This window comes from Phyllobates terribilis, unplaced genomic scaffold (genome assembly GCF_046119375.1).
Source record: "Phyllobates terribilis strain yellow unplaced genomic scaffold, ASM4611937v1 Scaffold_5__5_contigs__length_657084704, whole genome shotgun sequence".
Classification (NCBI taxonomy): domain Eukaryota; kingdom Metazoa; phylum Chordata; class Amphibia; order Anura; family Dendrobatidae; genus Phyllobates; species Phyllobates terribilis.
In genome coordinates this window covers 386,399,304-386,424,904 of record NW_027362765.1, presented here as the reverse complement: position 1 = coordinate 386,424,904, position 25,601 = coordinate 386,399,304, and the positions used below count along the sequence as shown (strand labels likewise).

At 46.0% G+C, this 25,601-nt stretch overlaps 1 protein-coding gene across 8 annotated transcripts in view; it reads left to right on the top strand.

Annotated features, from left to right (window-relative positions):
• KCNIP2 (potassium voltage-gated channel interacting protein 2) overlaps positions 1-20,325 on the top strand; it is a 654,874-nt gene extending 634,549 nt beyond the window's left edge. For all 8 annotated transcript variants that reach the window (XM_073684924.1, XM_073684926.1, XM_073684931.1 and 5 more), the window contains one exon: positions 13,627-20,325. In XM_073684924.1, coding sequence (XP_073541025.1) covers positions 13,627-13,674 — 48 coding nt within the window. In that variant the 3' untranslated portion in view covers positions 13,675-20,325. The remainder of the gene's footprint in view (positions 1-13,626) is intronic.
• Positions 20,326-25,601: the final 5,276 nt, after the last annotated feature.

The window sequence follows — 25,601 nt, the reverse complement described above, 5'->3', positions numbered from 1 at the left end:
GTGTTTGTTGTGGCACAATTTCAGCTTGCCCACGGCCTTGTCCTCGGCCTCTACATGCATGATTACCATCACGTCCAGTTTCCCATCCTTTGCCACGTGCCTTGCCCATTTTAAATGGAGGACAGTGTCTTCCACGCTTACAACAAATGACTGAGTTTGGAGCGAACTTATATGTGATCAGTGTGACGAAGAAAACAGAGTTTTAAATACCTGGCCTGTAGGTAAGTAGTTTGAACAGCAAACTGCTGTGAATTGCTTCACTGACACACTAAAGGGAATTTTTCATGGAGGCCAGAAATGGCAGTATTTTCTGACAACGTATATGTGATCCCTGTGACGGAGAAAACACAGTTTTAAATAGCTGGATTTCTAGCGCTGTAATATGGAAAGGACCTGGCTGTATTCTGCAGTGCCAACAAGCAAATAGCGCAGAAAAACGGTGTTCTCTGGATTTCTTTTTAAGCAAATAATTAGGATTAAGATCCAAACAAAAGTATTCCTGGCCCCTGAGACCTGGGCCTTTGTATAGAAATATCTAACAGCAGCAGAAGGCAGAATTGGAATGGAGCCTCTTGTGCTATATACACTGCAGTCTGCTATATACACTGCCTGCCTATATACACTGCCTGACTGATAGCTCTGCAGATGGATTAGTTCTCAGAAGGACTGTTTGTTAAGATGGATATGTGTAATGTACGGTTTTTCTCCCTACCCTACCTAATACAGAAGTAAATCTCTCCCTAGCTCAGCAGCACCTCTCCCTACACTGTCTAATTCCGGAGTGACTGTGACGAGCATGGCGACGCCAGGTCTGATATGAACCTAATGATGCTGTGCGGCCAGCCAATCACTGTAATGCCCACAACCAACATGGCTAAGGCATTACAGTGAGTGGCAGGCAATTCCTGCATGTTCATTGGCTCTCTAAAGAGCGCCAAACATGCAGGAAGGGGACCCGAGTTCCCGCCCGAGCAACCCGGAAATACTCAGCGAGCACCGAGCAGTAGCGAGCATGCTCGCTCATCACTAGTTAGTACCCATACTCTACTCTTAGTCTGCACTGTAGCACCCATGCTGTAATGGCATCCCTGCAGTGCTCACACAAATGTGCCAGCTGCTCATCAGTGCTAATAATGTGGTGCCAGCCCTATTAGTGGCCATGGAGATGTGCCCGCTACTCATCAGTGCTAATAATGTAGTGCCAGTCCAACTAGTGGCCATGGAGATGTGCCCGCTGCTCTTCAGTGCTAATAATGTAGTGCCAGTCCTACTAGTGGCCATGGAGATGTGCCCGCTGCTCATCAGAGCTAATAATGTAGTGCCAGTCCTACTAGTGGCCATGGAGATGTGCCCGCTGCTCATCAGTGCTAATAATGTAGTGCCAGTCCTACTAGTGGCCATGGAGATGTGCCCGCTGCTCAGCAGAGCTAATAATGTAGTGCCAGTCCTACTAGTGGCCATGGAGATGTGCCTGCTACTCATCAGTGCTAATAATGTAGTGCAAGTCCTAATAGTGGCCATGGAGATGTGCCCGCTGCTCATCAGTGCTAATAATGTAGTGCCAGTCCTACTAATGGCCATGGAGATGAGCCCGCTGCTTATCAGTGCAAATAATGTAGTGCCAGTCCTACTAGTGGCCATGGAGATGTGCCCGCTACTCATCAGTGCTAATAATGTAGTGCCAGTCCTACCAGTGGCCATGGAGATGTGCCCGCTGCTCATTAATGCTAATAATGTAGTGCCGGTCCTACTAGTGGCCATGGAGATGTGCCTGCTGCTTATCAGTGCTAATAATGTAGTGCCAGTCCTACTAGTGGCCATGGAGATGTGCCCGCTGCTCATTAATGCTAATAATGTAGTGCCAGTCCTACTAGTAGCCATGGAGATGTGCCTGCTGCTCCTCAGTGATAATAATGTAGTGCCAGTCCTACCAGTGGCCATGGAGATGTGCCCGCTGCTCATCAGAGCTAATAATGTAGTGCCAGTCCTACTAGTGGCCATGGAGATGTGCCCGCTGCTCTTCAGTGCTAATAATGTAGTGCCAGTCCTACTAGTGGCCATGGAGATGTGCCCGCTGCTCATCAGAGCTAATAATGTAGTGCCAGTCCTACTAGTGGCCATGGAGATGTGTCCGCTGCTCATCAGTGCTAATAATGTAGTGCCAGTCCTACTAGTGGCCATGGAGATGTGCCCGCTGCTCAGCAGAGCTAATAATGTAGTGCCAGTCCTACTAGTGGCCATGGAGATGTGCCTGCTACTCATCAGTGCTAATAATGTAGTGCCAGTCCTAATAGTGGCCATGGAGATGTGCCCGCTGCTCATCAGTGCTAATAATGTAGTGCCAGTCCTACTAATGGCCATGGAGATGAGCCCGCTGCTTACCAGTGCAAATAATGTAGTGCCAGTCCTACTAGTGGCCATGGAGATGTGCCCGCTACTCATCAGTGCTAATAATGTAGTGCCAGTCCTACCAGTGGCCATGGAGATGTGCCTGCTGCTTATCAGTGCTAATAATGTAGTGCCAGTCCTACTAGTGGCCATGGAGATGTGCCCGCTGCTCATTAGTGCTAATAATGTAGTGCCAGTCCTACTAGTAGCCATGGAGATGTGCCCGCTGCTCATCAGAGCTAATAATGTAGTGCCAGTCCTACTAGTGACCATGGAAATGTGCCCACTGCTCATCAGTGCTAATAATGTAGTGCCAGTCCTACTAATGACCATGGAGATGTGCCCACTGCTCATCAGTGCTAATAATGTAGTGCCAGTCCTACTAATGACCATGGAGATGTGCCCACTGCTCATCAGTGCTAATAATGTAGTGCCTGTCATACTAGTGGCCATGGAGATGTGCTCACTGCTCATCAGTGCTAATAATGTAGTGCCTGTCATACTAGTGGCCATGGAGATGTGCCTGCTGCTCATCAGTGCTAATAATGTAGTGCCAGTCCTACTAGTAGCCATGGAGATGTGCCCGCTGCTCATCAGAGCTAATAATGTAGTGCCAGTCCTACTAGTGACCATGGAAATGTGCCCACTGCTCATCAGTGCTAATAATGTAGTGCCAGTCCTACTAATGACCATGGAGATGTGCCCACTGCTCATCAGAGCTAATAATGTAGTGCCAGTCTACTAGTGGCCATGGAGATAAGCCCGCTACTCATCAGTGCTAATAATGTAGTGCCAGTCCTACTAGTGGCCATGGAGATGAGCCCGCTACTCATCAGTGCTAATAATGTATTGCCAGTCCTACTAGTGGCCATGGAGATGTGCCTGCTGCTTATCAGTGCTAATAATGTAGTGCCAGTCCTACTAGTGGCCATGGAGATGTGCCTGCTGCTTATCAGTGCTAATAATGTATTGCCAGTCCTACTAGTGGCCATGGAGATGTGCCTGCTGCTTATCAGTGCTAATAATGTAGTGCCAGTCCTACTAGTGGCCATGGAGATGTGCCTGCTGCTCATCAGTGCTAATAATGTAGTGCCAGTCCTACTAGTGGCCATGGAGATGTGCCTGTTGCTCATCAGAGCTAATAATGTAGTGCCAGTCCTACTAGTAGCCATGGAGATGTGCCTGCTACTCATCAGTGCTAATAATGTAGTGCCAGTCCTAATAGTGGCCATGGAGATGTGCCCGCTGCTCATCAGTGCTAATAATGTAGTGCCAGTCCTACTAATGGCCATGGAGATGAGCCCGCTGCTTACCAGTGCAAATAATGTAGTGCCAGTCCTACTAGTGGCCATGGAGATGTGCCCGCTACTCATCAGTGCTAATAATGTAGTGCCAGTCCTACCAGTGGCCATGGAGATGTGCCTGCTGCTTATCAGTGCTAATAATGTAGTGCCAGTCCTACTAGTGGCCATGGAGATGTGCTCACTGCTCATCAGTGCTAATAATGTAGTGCCTGTCATACTAGTGGCCATGGAGATGTGCCTGCTGCTCATCAGTGCTAATAATGTAGTGCCAGTCCTACTAGTAGCCATGGAGATGTGCCCGCTGCTCATCAGAGCTAATAATGTAGTGCCAGTCCTACTAGTGACCATGGAAATGTGCCCGCTACTCATCAGAGCTAATAATGTAGTGCCAGTCCTACTAGTGGCCATGGAGATAAGCCCGCTACTCATCAGTGCTAATAATGTAGTGCCAGTCCTACTAGTGGCCATGGAGATGAGCCCGCTACTCATCAGTGCTAATAATGTATTGCCAGTCCTACTAGTGGCCATGGAGATGTGCCTGCTGCTTATCAGTGCTAATAATGTAGTGCCAGTCCTACTAGTGGCCATGGAGATGTGCCTGCTGCTTATCAGTGCTAATAATGTAGTGCCAGTCCTACTAGTGGCCATGGAGATGAACCTGCTGCTCATCAGTGCTAATAATGTAGTTCCAGTCCTACTAGTGGCCATGGAGATGTGCCTGTTGCTCATCAGAGCTAATAATGTAGTGCCAGTCCTACTAGTAGCCATGGAGATGTGCCCGCTGCTCATCAGTGCTAATAATGTAGTGCCAGTCCTACTAGTGGCCATGGAGATGTGCCCACTGCTCATCAGTGCTAATAATGTAGTGCCAGTCCTACTAGTGGCCATGGAGATGTGCCTGCTGCTCATCAGTGCTAATAATGTAGTGCCAGTCCTACTAGTGGCCATGGAGATGTGCCCGCTGCTCATCAGTGCTAATAATGTAGTGCCTGTCCTACTAGTGACCATGGAGATGTGCCCGCTGCTCATCAGTGCTAATAATGTAGTGCCTGTCATACTAGTGGCCATGGAGATGTGCCCGCTGCTCATCAGTGCTAATAATGTGGTGCCAGTCCTACTAGTGGCCATGGAGATGTGCCTGCTGCTTACCAGTGCTAATAATGTGGTGCCAGTCCTACTAGTGGCCATGGAGATGTGCCCGCTGCTCATCAGTGCTAATAATGTGGTGCCAGTCCTACTAGTGGCCATGGAGATGTGCCCGCTGCTCATCAGTGCTAATAATGTAGTGCAAGTCCTACTAGTGGCCATGGAGATGTGCCCGCTGCTCACCATTGCTAATAATGTAGTGCAAGTCCTACTAGTGGCCATGGAGATGTGCCCGCGGCACATCAGTGCTAATAATGTAGTGCCAGTCCTACTAGTGGCCAAGGAGATGTGCCCGCTGCTCATCAGTGCTAATAATGTAGTGCCTGTCCTACTAGTGGCCATGGAGATGTGCCCGCTGCTCATCAGTGCTAATAATGTAGTGCCAGTCCTACTAGTGGCCATGGAGATGTGCCCGCTGCTCATCAGTGCTAATAATGTAGTGCCAGTCCTACTAGTTGCCATGGAGATGTGCCCGCTGCTCATCAGTGCTAATAATGTAGTGCCAGTCCTACTAGTGGTCATGGAGATGTGCCTGCTGCTCATCAGTGCTAATAATGTAGTGCCTGTCCTACTAGTGGCCATGGAGATGTGCCCGCTGCTCATCAGTGCTAATAATGTAGTGCCAGTCCTACTAGTGGCCATGGAAATGTGCCCGCTGCTCATCAGTGCTAATAATGTAGTGCCAGTCCTACTAGTTGCCATGGAGATGTGCCCGCTGCTCATCAGTGCTAATAATGTAGTGCCAGTCCTACTAGTGGTCATGGAGATGTGCCTGCTGCTCATCAGTGCTAATAATGTAGTGCCTGTCCTACTAGTGACCATGGAGATGTGCCCGCTGCTCATCAGAGCTAATAATGTAGTGCCTGTCCTACTAGTGACCATGGAGATGTGCCAGCTGCTCATCAGTGCTAATAATGTAGTGCCAGTCCTGCTAGTGACCATGGAGATGCGCCCGCTGCTCATCAGTGCTAATAATGTAGTGCCTGTCCTACTAGTGACCATGGAGATGTGCCCGCTGCTCATCAGTGCTAATAATGTAGTGCCAGTCCTATAAGTGGCCATGGAGATGTGCCTGCTGCTCCTCAGTGCTAATAATGTAGTACTAGTCCTACTAGTGGTCATGGAGATGTGCCCGCTGCTTATCAGTGCTAATAATGTAGTGCCAGTCCTACTAGTGGCCATGTAGATGTGCCCGCTGCTCATCAGTGCTAATAATGTAGTGCCAGTCCTACTAGTGGCCATGGAGATGTGCCTGCTGCTCATCAGTGCTAATAATGTAGTGCCGGTCCTACTAGTGGCCATGGAGATGTGCCCGCTGCTTATCAGTGCTAATAATGTGGTGTCCGTCCTACTAGTGACCATGGAGATGTGCCCGCTGCTCATCAGTGCTAATAATGTAGTGCCTGTCCTACTAGTGACCATGGAGATGTTCCCCCTGCTCATCAGTGCTAATAATGTAGTGCCAGTCCTACTAGTGGCCATGGAGATGTGCCTGCTGCTCCTCAGTGCTAATAATGTAGCTCCAGTCCTATTAGTGGCCATGGAGATGTGCCTGCTGCTCCTCAGTGCTAATAATGTAGCTCCAGTCCTACTAGTGGTCATGGAGATGTGCCCGCTGCTCATCAGTGCTAATAATGTAGTGCCAGTCCTACTAGTGGCCATGGAGACGTGCCCGCTGCTTATCAGTGCTAATAATGTGGTGCCCGTCCTGCTAGTGGCCATGGAGATGTGCCCGCTGCTCATCAGTGCTAATAATGTGATGCCAGTCCTACTAGTGGTCATGGAGATGTATCCGCTGCTCATCAGTGCTAATAATGTAGTGCCAGTCCTACTAGTGACCATGGAGATGTGCTCGCTGCTCATCAGAGCTAATAATGTAGTGCCAGTCCTACTAGTGGCCATGGAGATGTGCCTGCTGCTTATCAGTGCTAATAATGTAGTGCCAGTCCTACTAGTGGCCATGGAGATGTGCACGCTGCTCATCAGAGCTAATAATGTAGTGCCAGTCCTACTAGTGGCCATGGAAATGTGCCCGCTGCTCATCAGTGCTAATAATGTAGTGCCAGTCCTACTAATGGCCATGGAGATGTGCCCGCTGCTCATCAGAGCTAATAATGTAGTGCCAGTCCTACTAGTGGCCATGGAGATGTGCCAGCTGCTCATCAGTGCTAATAATGTAGTGCCAGTCTTACTAGTGGCCATGGAGATGTGCCCGCTGCTCATCAGTGCTAATAATGTAGTGCCTGTCCTACTAGTGGCCATGGAGATGTGCCCGCTGCTCATCAGTGCTAATAATGTGGTGCCAGTCCTACTAGTGGCCATGGAGATGTGCCCGCGGCACATCAGTGCTAATAATGTAGTGCCAGTCCTACTAGTGGCCAAGGAGATGTGCCCGCTGCTCATCAGTGCTAATAATGTAGTGCCTGTCCTACTAGTGGCCATGGAGATGTGCCCACTGCTCATCAGTGCTAATAATGTAGTGCCAGTCCTACTAGTTGCCATGGAGATGTGCCCGCTGCTCATCAGTGCTAATAATGTAGTGCCAGTCCTACTAGTGGTCATGGAGATGTGCCCGCTGCTCATCAGTGCTAATAATGTAGTGCCGGTCCTACTAGTGGCCATGGAGATGTGCCCGCTGCTTATCAGTGCTAATAATGTGGTGTCCGTCCTACTAGTGACCATGGAGATGTGCCCGCTGCTCATCAGTGCTAATAATGTAGTGCCTGTTCTACTAGTGACCATGGAGATGTTCCCCCTGCTCATCAGTGCTAATAATGTAGTGCCAGTCCTATTAGTGGCCATGGAGATGTGCCTGCTGCTCCTCAGTGCTAATAATGTAGCTCCAGTCCTACTAGTGGTCATGGAGATGTGCCCGCTGCTCATCATTGCTAATAATGTAGTGCCAGTCCTACTAGTGGCCATGGAGACGTGCCCGCTGCTTATCAGTGCTAATAATGTGGTGCCCGTCCTGCTAGTGGCCATGGAGATGTGCCCGCTGCTCATCAGTGCTAATAATGTGATGCCAGTCCTACTAGTGGTCATGGAGATATATCCGCTGCTCATCAGTGCTAATAATGTAGTGCCAGTCCTACTAGTGGCCATGGAGATGTGCACGCTGCTCATCAGAGCTAATAATGTAGTGCCAGTCCTACTAGTGGCCATGGAAATGTGCCCGCTGCTCATCAGTGCTAATAATGTAGTGCCAGTCCTACTAATGGCCATGGAGATGTGCCCGCTGCTCATCAGAGCTAATAATGTAGTGCCAGTCCTACTAGTGGCCATGGAGATGTGCCCGCTGCTCATCAGTGCTAATAATGTGGTGCCAGTCCTGCTAGTGGCCATGGAGATGTGCCCGCTGCTCATCTGGTTAATAATGTGGTGCTCATCCTACTAGTGGTCATGGAGATGTGCCCGCTGCTCATCAGTGCTAATAATGTAGTGCCAGTCCTACTAGTGGCCATGGAGATGTATCCGCTGCTCATCAGTGCTAATAATGTAGTGCCAGTCCTACTAGTGGCCATGGAGATGAGCCCGCTGCTCATCAGTGCTAATAATGTAGTGCCAGTCCTACTAGTGGTCATGGAGATGTGCCCGCTGCTCATCAGTGCTAATAATGTAGTGCCAGTCCTACTAGTGGCCATGGAGATGTGCCCGCTGCTCATCAGCGCTAATAATGTAGTGCCAGTCCTACTAATGGCCATGGAGATGTGCCCGCTGCTCATCAGCGCTAATAATGTAGTGCCAGTCCTACTAGTGGCCATGGAGATGTATCCGCTGCTCATCAGTGCTAATAATGTAGTGCCAGTCCTACTAGTGGCCATGGAGATGTGCCCGCTGCTCATCAGTGCTAATAATGTAGTGCCAGTCCTACTAGTGGCCATGGAGATGTGCCCGCTGCTCAACAGTGCTAATAATGTAGTGCCAGTCCTACTAGTGGCCATGGAGATGTGCCCGCTGCTCATCAGCGCTAATAATGTAGTGCCAGTCCTACTAGTGGCCATGGAGATGTGCCCGCTGCTCATCAGCGCTAATAATGTAGTGCCAGTCCTACTAGTGGCCATGGAGATGTATCCGCTGCTCATCAGTGCTAATAATGTAGTGCCAGTCCTACTAGTGGCCATGGAGATGTGCCCGCTGCTCATCAGTGCTAATAATGTAGTGCCAGTCCTACTAGTGGCCATGGAGATGTGCCCGCTGCTCATCAGTGCTAATAATGTAGTGCCAGTCCTACTAGTGGTCATGGAGATGTGCCCGCTGCTCATCAGTGCTAATAATGTAGTGCCAGTCCTACTAGTGGCCATGGAGATGTGCCCGCTGCTCATCAGTGCTAATAATGTAGTGCCAGTCCTACTAGTGGCCATGCAGATGTGCCCGCTGCTCATCAGCGCTAATAATGTAGTGCCAGTCCTACTAATGGCCATGGAGATGTGCCCGCTGCTCATCAGGGTTAATAATGCAGTGCCAGTCCTACTAGTGGCCATGGAGATGTATCCGCTGCTCATCAGTGTTAATAATGTAGTGCCTGTCCTACTAGTGGCCATGGAGATGTGCCCGCTGCTCATCAGTGCTAATAATGTAGTTCCAGTCCTACTAGAGGCCATGGAGATGTGCCCGCTGCTCATCAGTGCTAATAATGTAGTTCCAGTCCTACTAGAGGCCATGGAGATGTGCCCCCTGCTCATCAGTGCTAATAATGTAGTGCCTGTCCTACTAGTGGCCATGGAGATGTGCCCGCTGCTCATCAGTGCTAATAATGTGGTGCCTGTCCTACTAGTGGCCATGGAGATGTGCCTGCTGCTCATCAGTGCTAATTATGTAGTGCCAGTCCTACTAGCGGCCATGGAGATGTGCCCGCTGCTCATCAGTGCTAATAATGTAGTGCCAGTCCTCCTAGTGGCCATGGAGATGTGCCCGCTGCTCATCAGTGCTAATAATGTAGTGCCAGTCCTACTCGTGGCCATGGAGATGTGCCCGCTGCTCATCAGTGCTAATAATGTAGTGCCAGTCCTACTAGTGGCCATGGAGATGTGCCCGCTGCTCATCAGTGCTAATAATGTAGTGCCAGTCCTACTAGTGGCCATGGAGATGTGCCCGCTGCTCATCAGTGCTAATAATGTAGTGCCAGTCCTACTAGTGGCCATGGAGATGTGCCCGCTGCTCATCAGTGCTAATTATGTAGTGCCAGTCCTACTAGTGGCCATGGAGATGTGCCCGCTGCTCATCAGTGCTAATAATGTAGTGCCAGTCCTACTAGTGGCCATGGAGATGTGCCCGCTGCTCATCAGTGCTAATAATGTAGTGCCAGTCCTACTAGTGGCCATGGAGATGTGCCTGCTGCTCATCAGTGCTAATAATGTAGTGCTAGTCCTACTAGTGGCCATGGAGATGTACCCGCTGCTCATCAGAGCTAATAATGTAGTGCCAGTCCTACTAGTGGCCATGGAGATGTACCCGCTGCTCATCAGAGCTAATAATGTAGTGCCATTCCTACTAGTTGGCATGGAGATATGCCCGCTGCTCATCAGTGCTAATAATGTAGTGCCAGTCCTGCTAGTGGCCATGGAGATGTGCCCGCTGCTCATCAGAGCTAATAATGTAGTGCCAGTCCTACTAGTGGCCATGGAGATGTACCCGCTGCTCATCAGAGCTAATAATGTAGTGCCAGTCCTACTAGTGGCCATGGAGATGTGCCTGCTGCTCATCAGTGCTAATAATGTGGTGCCAGTCCTTCTAGTAGCCATGGAGATGTACCCGCTGCTCATCAGTGCTGCTCATCTGGCTAATAATGTGGTGCCAGTCCTACTTGTGGTCATGGAGATGTATCCGCTGCTCATCAGTGCTAATAATGTAGTGCCAGTCCTACTAGTGACCATGAAGATGTGCCCGCTGCTCATCAGAGCTAATAATGTAGTGCCAGTCCTACTAGTGGCCATGGAGATGTGCCTGCTGCTTATCAGTGCTAATAATGTAGTGCCAGTCCTACTAGTGGCCATGGAGATGTGCCCGTTGCTCATCAGAGCTAATAATGTAGTGCCAGTCCTACTAGTGGCCATGGAGATGTGCCCGCTGCTCATCAGAGCTAATAATGTAGTGCCAGTCCTACTAGTGGCTATGGAGATGTGCCCGCTGCTCATCAGTGCTAATAATGTGGTGCCAGTCCTACTAGTGGCCATGGAGATGTGCCTGCTGCTCATCTGGCTAATAATGTGGTGCCCATCCTACTAGTGGCCATGGAGATGTGCCCGCTGCTCATCAGTGCTAATAATGTAGTGCCAGTCCTACTAGTGGCCATGGAGATGTATCCGCTGCTCATCAGTGCTAATAATGTAGTGCCAGTCCTACTAGTGGCCATGGAGATGTGCCCGCTGCTCATCAGTGCTAATAATGTAGTGCCAGTCCTACTAGTGGTCATGGAGATGTGCCCGCTGCTCATGAGTGCTAATAATGTAGTGCCAGTCCTACTAGTGGCCATGGAGATGTGCCCGCTTCTCATCAGTGCTAATAATGTAGTGCCAGTCTTACTAGTGGCCATGAGATGTGCCCGCTGCTCATCAGCACTAATAATGTAGTGCCAGTCCTACTAATGGCCATGGAGATGTGCCCGCTGCTCATCAGCGCTAATAATGTAGTGCCAGTCCTACTAGTGGCCATGGAGATGTATCCGCTGCTCATCAGTGCTAATAATGTAGTGCCTGTCCCACTAGTGGCCATGGAGATGTGCCCGCTGCTCATCAGTGCTAATAATGTACTGCCAGTCCTACTAGATGCCATGGAGATGTGCCCGCTGCTCATCAGTGCTAATAATGTAGTGCCAGTCCTACTAGATGCCATGGAGATGTATCCGCTGCTCATCAGTTCTAATAATGTAGTGCCTGTCCTACTAATGACCATGGAGATGTGCCCGCTGCTCATCAGTGCTAATAATGTAGTTCCAGTCCTACTAGATGCCATGGAGATGTGCCCGCTGCTCATCAGTGCTAATAATGTAGTTCCAGTCCTACTAGAGGCCATGGAGATGTGCCCGCTGCTCATCAGTGCTAATAATGTAGTGCCTGTCCTACTATTGGCCATGGAGATGTGCCCGCTGCTCATCAGTGCTAATAATGTACTGCCAGTCCTACTAGTGGCCATAGAGATGTACCCGCTGCTCATCAGTGCTAATAATGTAGTGCCAGTCCTACCAGTGGCCATGGAGATATGCCCGCTGCTCATCAGTGCTAATAATGTAGTGCCAGTCCTACTAGTGGCCATGGAGATGTGCCCGCTGCTCATCAGTGCTAATAATGTAGTGCCAGTCCTACTAGTGGCCATGGAGATGTGCCCGCTGCTCATCAGTGCTAATAATGTAGTGCCAGTCCTACTAGTGGCCATGGAGATGTGCCCGCTGCTCATCACTGCTAATAATGTAGTGCCAGTCCTACTAGTGGCCATGGAGATGTGCCCGCTGCTCATCAGTGCTAATAATGTAGTGCCAGTCCTGCTAGTGGCCATGGAGATGTGCCCGCTGCTCATCACTGCTAATAATGTAGTGCCAGTCCTACTAGTGGCCATGGAGATGTGCCCGCTGCTCATCAGAGCTAATAATGTAGTGCCAGTCCTACTAGTGGCCATGGAGATGTGCCCGCTGCTCATCAGAGCTAATAATGTAGTGCCAGTCCTACTAGTGGCCATGGAGATGTACCCGCTGCTCATCAGAGCTAATAATGTAGTGCCAGTCCTACTAGTGGCCATGGAGATGTGCCTGCTGCTTATCAGTGCTAATAATGTAGTGCCAGTCCTACTAGTGGCCATGGAGATGTGGCCGCTGCTCATCAGTGCTAATAATGTAGTGCCAGTCCTACTAGTGGCCATGTAGATGTATCCGCTGCTCATCAGTGCTAATAATGTAGTGCCAGTCCTACTAGTGACCATGGAGATGTGCTCACTGCTCATCAGTGCTAATAATGTAGTGCCAGTCCTACTAGTGGCCATGGAGATGTGCTCACTGCTCATCAGTGCTAATAATGTAGTGCCAGTCCTACTAGTGGCCATGGAGATGTGCTCACTGCTCATCAGTGCTAATAATGTAGTGCCAGTCCTACTAGTGGCCATGGAGATGTGCCTGCTGCTTATCAGTGCTAATAATGTACTGCCAGTCCTACTAGTGGCCATGGAGATGTTCCCGCTGCTCATCAGTGCTAATAATGTAGTGCCAGTCCTACTAGTGGCCATGGAGATGTACCCGCTGCTCATCAGTGCTAATAATGTGGTGCCAGTCCTACTAGTGGCCATGGAGATGTACCCGCTGCTCATCAGTGCTAATAATGTAGTGCCAGTCCTAGTGGCCATGGAGATGTGCCCGCTGCTTATCAGTGCTAATAATGTAGTGCACATCCTGATAGTCCTCATACAGTTTTGCTGGCTACGTATTAGTGCCCGTACATTTCTCCTGGCTTGTACTGCAGCACTCCTGCTGTAATATTAACCCTATGAATGCTGATATTCATAGTGCCTGTATATAATGTATGTGCCAGGGTTTAATGAGCCAGCTGAATATAATACCTGTACAAATGTGCCTGACAATTAATTATGCTTATTCATTAGTGCTAATGAGTCAATCCTTAGCATCCACATGATGTAAGACATATTTTGGAGCCAGTTTGGCTTGGATCCCCTATACTGTGGGGTGGGCACTCAGGGCCACATCATTTGCAGGGTCTTGGTTAAAAAACATTTGGAAAGTTTTTTTTATGACCCACTAAATGTGACAATGAGCCGACCTCTGTGATCTCCTCTTTTTCCTCCGCAGGATGAAAACATCATGAGATCAATGCAACTCTTCGACAACGTCATTTAGCGAACCCACGACCTTCAAGAGTTCATTTTTTTTTGTTTTGTTTCTCCCAAGTTCACACTTTTTACATAGACAATGTGGATGCACGACCACTGGAGGGCGCGTACGACGCAAAGTAAAAATGCCCTGTACTATGTCCTGGCTGTTGTAACACTTAAAGGAGCCTATCCCTCTCCTGATGATCCAAAGGTGTCGCCTAATATCACCCACCTTCACGATGGGAGTAGTAGTCTCCAGGGTGGACGCTTGTGGAGATCTCGAACGGTCTGAAGTTACTTCCCGCTGACTTCCGAAAAACCAGGAAAACCTTAGAAACTTCTTCCAGATGATAGTAGTAGCTGACGGCATTGATGTTCACTTATCACATGATCCTTAAAGGGGAAGTGACATAATCCAGTCCTAGTTTATTATTAATTTATGAGAACTGATTGTATAATGAGCTCCTCCATATACTAATATAACATAACTGCCCATGTCACAATACTAATTAGTGGGTCATTTTTGTGACCAAAACTTTTTTGGGGACATTCCTGCAAAAGTTGGGACTGTTGGCGAATATGCTATAGTAATGTTCTTTTAGCTGCCTGAGGCTATTGGGGTACTACAAGTTTCAGCAAGCTGAGACAACATTTTTTTATTTGAATTCTTAAAGGGGAAAATCCACCTTGAGTCATCTGATATGTCTTATAGATCCCCCAAATGAAGAAGTCACTCCGCTGCTTAGAGCCCATACATAGAAAATCTCAGACTGCAAAACTTAGAACAGCGCCCCGTTAAAGCAAAGTAATTACAGGTTTATTCCCATCTTATACATTTATGGTAAATTCACATATCTGATGCGGTTCCCACCTCGTCTTGAAAACTTGGATCCCTGACACCCATCTTGCGCCAATGGAAAGGTGATTGCGCCTCTGTGATTCATGCGCAAGTTTTCTCCATTCGCTTCTATCAGGATTTGGCAAACAGTCATGCAAATGTCCATGCATAGCCTCCTTTGTGTTCATGGGGGTCAGGGACCCCCATATTCTCAAAATAAGGGTGCCTGCAACTATTAGAACTGTATGCAACATCATATTGTCCAAGATAGGAATATTCCTTTAAGAGGTTAAAAAAGGGCCCCCATAGCTGTAATAACTGATACCCCGGTAGCAGAAATAAATAATTTGATCTACGCTGCTCTGATCCGGTCCTCGATGACAGCCGGTCTTTACCCGGGATTAGCAGTGGGGGGACGCTGACCACAGGAATGAAGATCGTCCTCCAATTAGAAGGACCATAGCCTCTCCATTAAAGGGGGTTTCACGTAACTCGAGCTTAAGCGCTACATGAAATAAGTTCTACAACTTTTTAACTATAATTTATCATCATTTTCAAGATCTCTGCTTGCAGGGGGTGAATAGAAACATTCTGCTTTACATCCAGGTGACAACTTCTCACCCTGATCGAGTCTGATAGACATCCATGCACATTTTGTTACAGTGTATCAAGCTCCAGTTTGTATCCACATGATTACTAGATGGTCTTTATTCACTAACAGCACGCAAGAATCTTGAATCTCGAAGAATTATGTTAGAAAGTTTCAGAACTTTTTTTTTTATTAAACTCTGGAGTCCTAATTGGCATCTACAATGCACCAAAGAAGAACGAGCTCTGTAAAGACACCGAAGCACAAGGGGCGGCAATATCATGCCAGCAGAATTTTGAATGCAGCTCTGGATGTAACTAGTACAGTTTAAAGGGGTTTTCCAGAACTTTAAAAATCGATGGCCCATCATTGGGATAGGTCATCCATGTCTGATTGGTGCAGGTGCCCCCCGCCGATCAGCTGTTCTCGGTGTCAGTTAGCACAGCTCCGTTGACTGTATAGTGGCCACGGCCGGGTACTGCAGATACACCCCCCTATTCTATATCCTCTATCGCTTGGTTAATTTAAAGGGGATGTCTGGGATTAGAAAAAACATGGCTGGTTTCTTTCACCTGAACATAGGTTGTGTCTGGTATTGCAATCAGCCCCATTGATGTGAAAAGAGCTGAGCTGCAATATCACACACAACCCATAGTCAGGGGTGGTCCAGTTTCTGCAAGAAAGTAAACATGTTTTTTTTTTATCTAATCCAGGACATCCCCTTTAAACTATACCATGGTTGCTACCAATAGCCACCACTAGAGGGAGCTCAAGATATTACTGCACAATGTACTGTATGCAATAACCTCCGATGCTCCCTCTAGTGGAGGCTTCATGTTTTAATTATTCTTCTATGCAGGGGATTTGGTGCTTTGTATCAGAAATACTGTACAAAGCTCTGAAAATTATAAATATAAAGCAACGAACAGGTTTAGCCATTTGGAAATTCACTATACACTGTACTTTATTGTCTACAGAAATACGAGATAACTTAATATGGAACCAGATGACATATATAAGAGTCCATTAAGCTGCAACTCATTATCAGCTTCCATATACAGCCCATTTGATATACTTTATGCTCCAATATGGCCCAAAGCTTCATTACCCCAGGGGTAAGGCAGTAGGTCCTAACTGCATATCCATAGACGGCACTCTACAGACTTGTGATCAGATGTAGCAGAGCTGACTTGGCCATCATTTGATATTATGATCAGTTGTGCCAAACGACATACTCATCTCGACTACATCTGTACAAACATGAAGTGCATCTAATCACCCGTACTATGGATGTCCTGTCATTTCCCATTAAAGGGTTATATTCCCATCATCACAGATGGATATTGTCAGATAGAGCCTGTAAAAATGAACACTTTTGCAATTTACTGCTTATTAAAATTTGCAGCCATTTTTGAGATATTATCGTTTTTTGTTTATCACTCGTTTCCTAGGAGACCGACCACCGCTGATGTCTAGGTTGTAAGCGCAGAGCTTAAGCTAGCAGAGATTGGAAGCCAACAGTTTGCTCCAGTGATCCTGGCCATCTATAGAGTAGTGCTTACAAGCTCAGTAGATAAGAGCTGCACATGTTCTGCTGTCAGGCAGCGGTGGTCGGTCTCCAAGGCAACAAGTTGTAAAGAAAACAAAAAGTATTAATATCTCAAAAACGGATGAAAATTCGAATAAGAAGTAAATTGTAAAATTGCTTGTATTTATAAGACCTATCTGACAATATCCATTTATGAAGATGGAAATAATCCTTTAAATATTGCTATAATGGCCGTGCATGGGGTGATCTTTAGGGAATTGTCTTCCTAGCAGCTACGTACATTCATAGGAGACATTTGATTTCCTATAGACAGCACATATAAGTCCCGGCATTCACTATTTCTGGATTCCCTGTTTATAAGCTTCTGTAGAGGAAGTTGGCTGCAAGTGTTCAGTTTCCCTGCAGCGCCCCCACAGGGCAGGTAAGGCATTGCAGTTCTATTGAAATCAATGCTGGACAAGCCGAGTGCTCCTGTGTTGGAAGCCATCTTCCTTTTTAGCTAAACAGATGAAAATCTTGACAACCCAAATACAGGAGATGTTTTTCCTTAAAGGGGAAGTTCGCCTAAATGTAATACACCATCAAAGAGACTTAATGAACTTCTGCCAGTGACCATTACCCCAAAACAGAGACTGCCAAGGACCTGTCATATTATTTATATAGCACCAACATATTGTGCGGCGTTGTACAGAACTTGTCATGGCTCATGTGGTCCGGTCCTTAAAGGGGTTGTTCAGCCTTAGGCTACAAGTCTGCTGTCACTCTATGCGGTAGTGTACGCGGTGTGAGGATTCTCCGGTCCCGTCGCCGGGATTGGGCGGTCATGGGACGTCAAGTATGTGATTTGTATACTTCCAGTCACATTCCTACTAGACGTGAGTGACTGCAGGATTGCACCCTAAGTCTGGACAGCCCCTTTAATGAGGCTCACAATCCGATTTCCAAAAGAACCTCTTAGGCCCTCATTTATCAAAACAGTCTGGGTTGCCCATAGCAACCAATCAGAACCCAGCTTTCATTTTTAAATCAGCTCTGTTAGAATGAAAGCTGCGCTGTGATTAGTTGCTGTGGGCAGCTGCTGAGGTCAATGGGATCTGTAGGCATTCATATCTGTTAGCGCCCGCTAGGGGCAGCTGTAGGTGGTCAAAATTTTGCACAGGATTGTAAGGAGCCCCTGAGCCTTTTTTTTTATGGGGCCCATTTAGTTCTCAGCCCACATGTGACCCACGATGTATGTACCCGAGCAGGAGGACATCTTTGGTTCTTATTATGGTGTTTTCATGTGTCGGCTTCACTTTTTACGTGGGACTGTCTATATTTCTGCTCGGGTTCCTGTAGTTTCTGCACAGCTGGCATCGCCCTTTGCTTTGGTTTCTCTTCTGTAAATACATTGATTTCTTCTAGGTTTAGGCATGGTGGTATCAGCCTCTTATTTTATTGCTTTATTTTACAGTTTAGGTTACATTTTTAGGTTTTGTTCTATGGATTAATATAAAATATGACCCCAGAGCGAGTCCTGTCGGCTTCCATATTTGTATGGAATCTCATTCACCCACATTGCCTAATAATAAATCACTTAACGGGGCCCCGGGAACATTAATATTTAATATTTATTCTCCTGTTACCACTGCTAATCAGCACAATAAAAAGGCTGCATCATCCCCTTCATTGTAGGGGCAGTATTGCTTGCTTCTGTTGCTCGTCCCCTCGCTGATGAGTGTGGGGTCACAGACTTCCCGATCCCTCCAAACATTGATGCCCTATCCTAAAATTAATAATATTCCATTAATGTCAAAGAGAAATTACAATGCTTAACATGCTGGGAGCTGTAGTTTTTTGACAGCTAGAAAGGTAGTAAACCAACACATATAGTCATTTTCTTATATAAAGCCTATCCTAATTCCTTTCTTAATATATCCTGACAGTAATCAGGACTGTTTTTCTAATACAGAGCTCCAAATCCTCTGCATAAACCTAGAATTAAATGATACAATTGTGACCAACTACATCCACCACTAGAGGGAGCGCACTGCATACAGTTTATTTATAGAGCGCAATGATAAAAATGTATGCAGTGAGCACCTTCTAGTGGTGATGATACAATTCTGACTACCTACATCCACCACTAGAGGGAGTGCACTGCATACAGTTTATATATAGAACTCAATGCTAAAAATGTATGCAGTGAGTTTCTTCTAGTGGTGATGATACAATTGTGACTACCTACAGCCACCACTAGAGGGAGCGCACTGCATACAGTTTATATATAGAACTCAATGCTAAAAATGTATGCAGTGAGCTTCTTCTAGTGGTGATGATACAATTGTGACTGCCTACATCCACCACTAGAGGGAGCGCACTGCATAGTTTATGCATAGAACTCAATGATAAAAATGTATGCACTGAGCTCCCTCTAGTGGTGATGATACAATTGTGACTACCTACATCCACCACTAGAGGGAGCACACTGCATACAGTTTATGCATAGAACTCAATGATAAAAATATATGCAGTGGGGTCCCACTAGTGTTGATGATACAATTGTGACTACCTATAACCTCTAGAGGGAGTGCACTATACACAATTTATATATTGAACTCAATGACAAAAAATGTACGCAGTGAGCTCCCTCTAGTGGTGATGATACAATTGTGACTACCTACATTCACCACTAGAGGGAGTGCACTGTACATAGTTTATGCATAGAACTCAATGATAAAAATGTATGCAGTGCGCTCCCTCTAGTGGTGACATTCAGAACGGTATCATTTAACTATGCAGATGATTTGGAGCTTTTTTGAGGGAAGATCTCTACTTTAATTACAATACATTCACTAATTTATCAGTCAGAATTCACTTTTACACCACGCTGGCTGTGATGCATTTATCAAAGGGTGCAGCGGGGCTACTAGGTCACAACATTTTCACCCATTGAGCAGCAATGTAATTTTAGACCTTTGTATCTGAGAATGTATGCAACGTGTAATAACCTCGGACGCTAGGATGATAGATGAGCGTTAAGTGATATAGAAATTCTATGCACATTATTTTTTTTTTTGGCAAGTGCAATAATCTTCCAAAATGAGAGAATTTTAAGGGACACCCTTTGTGCTTTTTTATATGGTGGGTTGGAGGTGGGGGAAGGGTAAAAGAATATTATAAAGAAATTTAAAAAAAAAGTATTTAGTAGCATGCTATAGATATACAGAGATTATGTATTGGCTGCTTAGACCTCAGCCGGTGTATAGAAGCTGAGAAACACAATTAGCAATATCCTGCAGCTGGAACTGAAAAGAATCCCTCCAGCTTCTCAGCTGGCGCCAATGATTTGACATGGGGACGTCTCTCTTCGGAACGTCAAGTCTCCCAGCATGACCGTGATGGATTGAAAGTTTGTATTAACCTCATCTTTCTACAAGACTCGGAGGAATGTTTCATCGGCACGTTCTTCCTCGTGTTTCGTTGACTGGATGCCTGTTTCATCTTAATTATTGGGGAGGGAGGGATTATAAAGCACTGATTTATAAACTAGGGATTCGAGATGAACCTCACGTATTGACGCATGAGCTTTGTATATAGATAACTCACCCACTGTATTCAGACGTGTCCGGTTTGGTAGCCGACTATAGCTGCTTTGCAATTCAGAAATGTATATTTTGTACAAAAATAAAAATAAAAATCAAGACTGCTATGCACAGGACGCGCTGTCGGGGGCTTCTTATTTGGAATAAGTGACTTCTTCAGTTTTATTTACAGGTTACGGACCACCCATGGGAAGAACACTCGACGCACGGCGGTCCCAATGATATTGCGGTAGCTCAGTAGTGCGCATGTAGTGTGACATTGTATGAGTATGCTACTGATGAGACGGCAAACAGTATCCTGGGGGGTCTCCTCCCAGTCCTTTGTAAGGAAGTGGAGGTGCTGCCCACCTCCCCCTTTGGAGATATGTGTTGTGATATCATGCATTGTACTATTTTAAATGTGATTTTGTTTGTTTAGTAACATGCACATAGTTGGGAATAGATAGTGTTAATAGTTGGGACTAGCCCAGAATGGGAGGGACTATGTGGGAAGACACAAGACCACCTCCTGACAGTGAGCAAGACAGAGCCCAGTGTTCAGTAGAGACAGACCCAAGATCTGACAGTTGGCAGGCTGACATGATGTAGTGTGTTGTGTGCGAAGAGGGAAGACCACAGGACATCAGATAGCACGTCCTAAAGACCAAGGAAACATGAAGAGATATCTGACAAAGAGATTTGGCAGATTGGTTCCCAGGCCAGAGAGGCCTCCTAAGCGGTACAGAACTTAACCCAGTAGAAGGCCCACTTATAGGGGATTGAACGAGAAGGGATTGTATCAGTGGGACGTTAGCAGACAGTTGTCTACTGTGAAAAGAAGCTCAATTTTGAGTATTGAAATGAAGCAATGGTCACCATATTGGGACGTAAACTCTCCAATGGGGAACAGTGGACTTTCAAGGTTGTAGTGAGGAGTCGTACCGATGTACCTAAAACAGTGGGGCCCTTGTTAGTCATTTGGGAACTGAGAATATCTGGGAGAGGCTTCAGCAGTACCCCTTGACCCATGCGGCCCTCTCAGGGGAATACAAAGTCTCCCGTAATTGGTGGATATTCAAGGTAAATGAAGTGTTATTAAATGTAACCGAGAAGTGCCCATGTCTGCATAAAGCAAGAGACACCTATGTGAAGAAAAGTGAGTATTATCTGATCTACATGGTTCTTATCAAGTTCATGTTCAGTAAATATAAGTTTAATGTTGGACTTTGGTCTTCCTCAATTTGTCCCCTAACATCTGGTCCTGGCCTGCCCAGTATAGAGGCACCATGCAGTCTGCAGAGGTGTAAGGTAACAAGAGCATACACAGCTAGGACCCCCATTTTTATGTAGCGTGCCGGGGCGTGAAACACGAGTACCTCGCCCTCAGCTACCGCCCCACGCCATGTTACACCTGGGTAAGGTCATCAGTGGCCTCTAGACAGTCTGTGATGGCATCAGAGGTGCGGTCTGAGGAACGTAAGGGACAGTCAATGGCTTCAAAGCCTTCATCATCCAGGAGCTGCATACACACTATGGCCACATGAGACCGAGCATTGTCCTGCGCTAGGAGGAACCCTGAGCTCACTGCACCAGCATAGGATCAGACTATGGATCTCAACTAAATTTATCAATGATAAAAAATATAAATAAAAGTTATAATGGGTCATTCAGGACCCAAACAGGCGGATAATGAATTACAATATTAAACACAAGTTTTTAACATAGACTTGATTAAATCAGTTTTCCAGCTTTGAGGACAATTTTTTTTCTCTTTCTTACTTAAATGCATGTATTTTTGGCTATAAATGATTTTTGTAATTAGGTGCCATAAAAAATGTTGCACCGTTTGCCCTCTATATCCTCTGTGCTGCACTGTGTATTGCCGGCTGCAGAATGAGTTAACAGAGAATCCATCAGTAAGCTGGTACTGGCAGTCCAATGGGAGAGCTTGTAACTCTTTTATGCCTTATTTTAGTTCCTCTCAGCTGATTTATGACCACATCAAAGTTGAATGTGTGGGGAAACAAAGAGCCTGTAAAAGCCTAATGGTGCAAAATTTTTAAGAAAATCGAATTGCAAAAATTATTTTTAAGCCCCAAATAAATGCATTTAAAAAAAGCAAAACAAGGACAAGCAAATGTTATGCAATTTTCGGATCCTGCACACAGTAATGATTTCGAAAAAAATTGGAAATTGCTTCTTGTTTGGAGGTTACAGAAAGGAAAAGGAAGGAAGGAAAGAAAATGCAGGTACGGGACTCAAACGCTGCGTCTTATTGTTTGTCTATTGTTTCCGTCTCTGGAGCATCTCTTCCATTGTCCAGCGGTAATCTACCAACACCGCAGGGCACCATTTACAACGCTCCGCAACGACAGCGATATCCTGATGAAACTGTTCCCCATGTTCGTCACCGAGGGTACCGCCATTAATGAGGAACCCATCTAAACCGGGATGGAGGATACGCCGTTCTGCAGCCCATTTTCTCATAGAAGTTTATCCATGCGCTGATAGAAATTTTTGTCTCTGACCTTTCCTAAGGAACTGACACCAGTTTAAAGGGGTGGTCTACTACTTGGACAACCCCTTCTCAATCACTATATTCCCCCATGAATAATAGCAGCCTATAATCAACTGCAGTGCTGACACCGTTCCAGTAATGTTGTTTTGTCACATGTGCCCTGCAGCCAATCAGCGGTTGCTTGTCCAAGTAATGGACAATCCCTTTAATACAGTGGTGGAAGGAAGACTTTACAAGAGCGACAAGTGGCTGATACGCTGCATTCTTCTGGCTTGGTGTAAACGATGATTAAGGAGACGAGTCCTTCTTGTAACGATTAGGGCTTGTCCACTAATGGAGAACTGAAGCTTCATCAATAACAATGCTATTGACGTGATATTGTTGCATCACAAGCCTGCTGCAGCCAATCATCGGCCGCAGCTCATCAATATTCCCTGACAAAATTGAAAAGGCTGCAGACAATCAGCGGCTGTTCAAAACCAGGAGTGGCTGATAAATGCAGACGTGGTGACATGTTTCTATTATACTTTCCCTCTGATTGTTCCACTCCTGGTTTTGGCTACAAATACTGATGTAAAATACTGACCAAATACTGAGAGTGTGAACGTGGCCTAAGAGGGTTTTCCATGACTGTATGGGTTTCTTTTTTTCGGGTTCATTATGTCCGTGGAACTGAAGGCGGCTCCTTGCCTTTTTGTGTGAAGAATCTCAATGTGATCATGTTTGATGCCCAAAGCTGCTACAACACCATGGACAACGCTGCGGAAAGTGGGATCCCGTTCTTCAGGAGAGAACCGCACTAAGGGTTGTCGTCGGCAGTGACTTTAACATTTTGTGCCAAGTGATTCCGTTGTTTCCAGCACAAACACGGGCCAAGCACTCGAGGTCGGCAGCTACCACCGCATTCACCCAGAGACACAGGATAGTCCGATTTATAATAATAATAAAAGGATGAGTTTTTATTTCAAGATTAAACACTTTGGCCCCAATTTATCAAAAGCTTTTACAGCAGGATTCTGGAGTAAAAAGCTTTGAAAAGTCGCAACATTTTTGCGCAACGCCATTTTTTTCCAGCTCTGACGAACCTTATTCCTGACTGGAGTAAGATCTGTGGTGAAGCGTACCTCGTGATGCCCCCATTACAGCGGTCTCGATAAATTGGCGTAGCCTTTATTTTAACTCCTTAGTGAACTTTTTTTTTTTTTTTTTTGAAATCTGAGAAGTGTCCATTTATATGTTAATAACATGTCCCTGCGATTCCAAACTTGATGTTTTGGGGTTTTATTTTTTGTGGATAAAGGAAGGAATATGCCGGATCACCAATACTTGTAGTCCAGTATGCACAGAAAGAACGATCCAACCATTCGTGTAGAAATAGAAAAAAAAAAAATTGGGGGGGGGGGGGATTGTATTCTAGATACTAGTATAAAAAATCACTTTTATTCCATATTACTGATAAAAATTACATCCAAAATAGTGGGGCAGAGGGCGACGCATTTCGAACGGATTCCAAAAGTTCTTTGTCAAAGCTTAGCTTAAAAATTACCCATCAACCTTAAATAATCAGGTAAACAAATCAACAAAGGATATCACGTGATCAAAAAGAAAAAAAGCAGACAAGAAAAAAAATAATTTGTATATAAAATCACAACCACAGAATTATATCTGGAAAGCAATAATGGCGAAAAGAAATCAAAAACTTCGAAAAACGCATAATTGCTATATACACCGCTCAAATTAATAAAGGGAGCACTTAAACAACAGAATATAACTCCAAGTAAATCAAACTTCTGTGAAATCAAACTGTCCACTTAGGAAGCAACACTGATTGACAATCAATTTCACATGCTGTTGTGCAAATGGAATAGACAAAAGATGGAAATTATTGGCAATTATCAAGACACCCTCAATAAAGGAGTGGTTCTGCAGGTGGGGACCACAGACCACATCTCAGTACCAATGCTTTCTGGCTGATGTTTTGGTCACTTTTGAATGTTGGTTGTGCTTTCACACTCGTGGTAGCATGAGATGGACTCTACAACCCACAGAAGTTGCTCAGGTAGTGCAGCTCATCCAGGATGGCACATCAATGCGAGCTGTGGCAAGAAGGTTTGCGGTGTCTGTCAGCGTATTGTCCAGAGGCTGGAGGCGCTACCAGGAGTCAGGCCAGTACAACAGGAGATGTGGAAGGAGCCATAGGAGGGCAACAACCCCGCAGCAGAACCGCTACCTCGGCCTTTGTGCAAGGAGGAACAGGAGGAGCACTGCCAGAGCCCTGCAAAATGACCTCCAGCAGGCCACAAATGTGCATGTGTCTGCATGTGTCTTGCTGGGATTTTGGGTCCAGTAGACGGGGCTATCAGTGACTGACAGCTGTCTCTATGCACACTTATACAAGGAAAGCTGTCAATCACTGATAGCCCCGCCCACTGGACCCAAAATCCCAGAAAGAGCAGAGATTTAAATTAAAGAAACACAGATTATACTGAATCTTTTCTCACAAAACTATATATCAATCTGCTCTGCTCCCCCTTCTCTATCACATGGTGGCGGAAAATTTAATGGTATTTTCATGGTGACAGGTTTCCCTTAAACCAGATAGTTGCTTGACACGCACAAAAAAAAAAAGTTAATAAATTGTCCTTTTATTGTGTTAGCATGTCTGAAGGGTTAAAAGATTAGCAGCAATTTTTCTTTTCTTTTCCAAAGAAATTTACAAAACTTTTTTTTTTCTCGTCTTATTCATTTTCTAAGTGACGTTGAGGGGCTTTATCTATTGGGGAAAAAAAAACAAAGGTGACACTATTTAAAAAATAAATAAAAGCTGCACCCCCTCCCTCCCAACAAAAATATTCCAAGCTGCAGTTGGGTACTTTGTTAACCCTTCAGTGAATT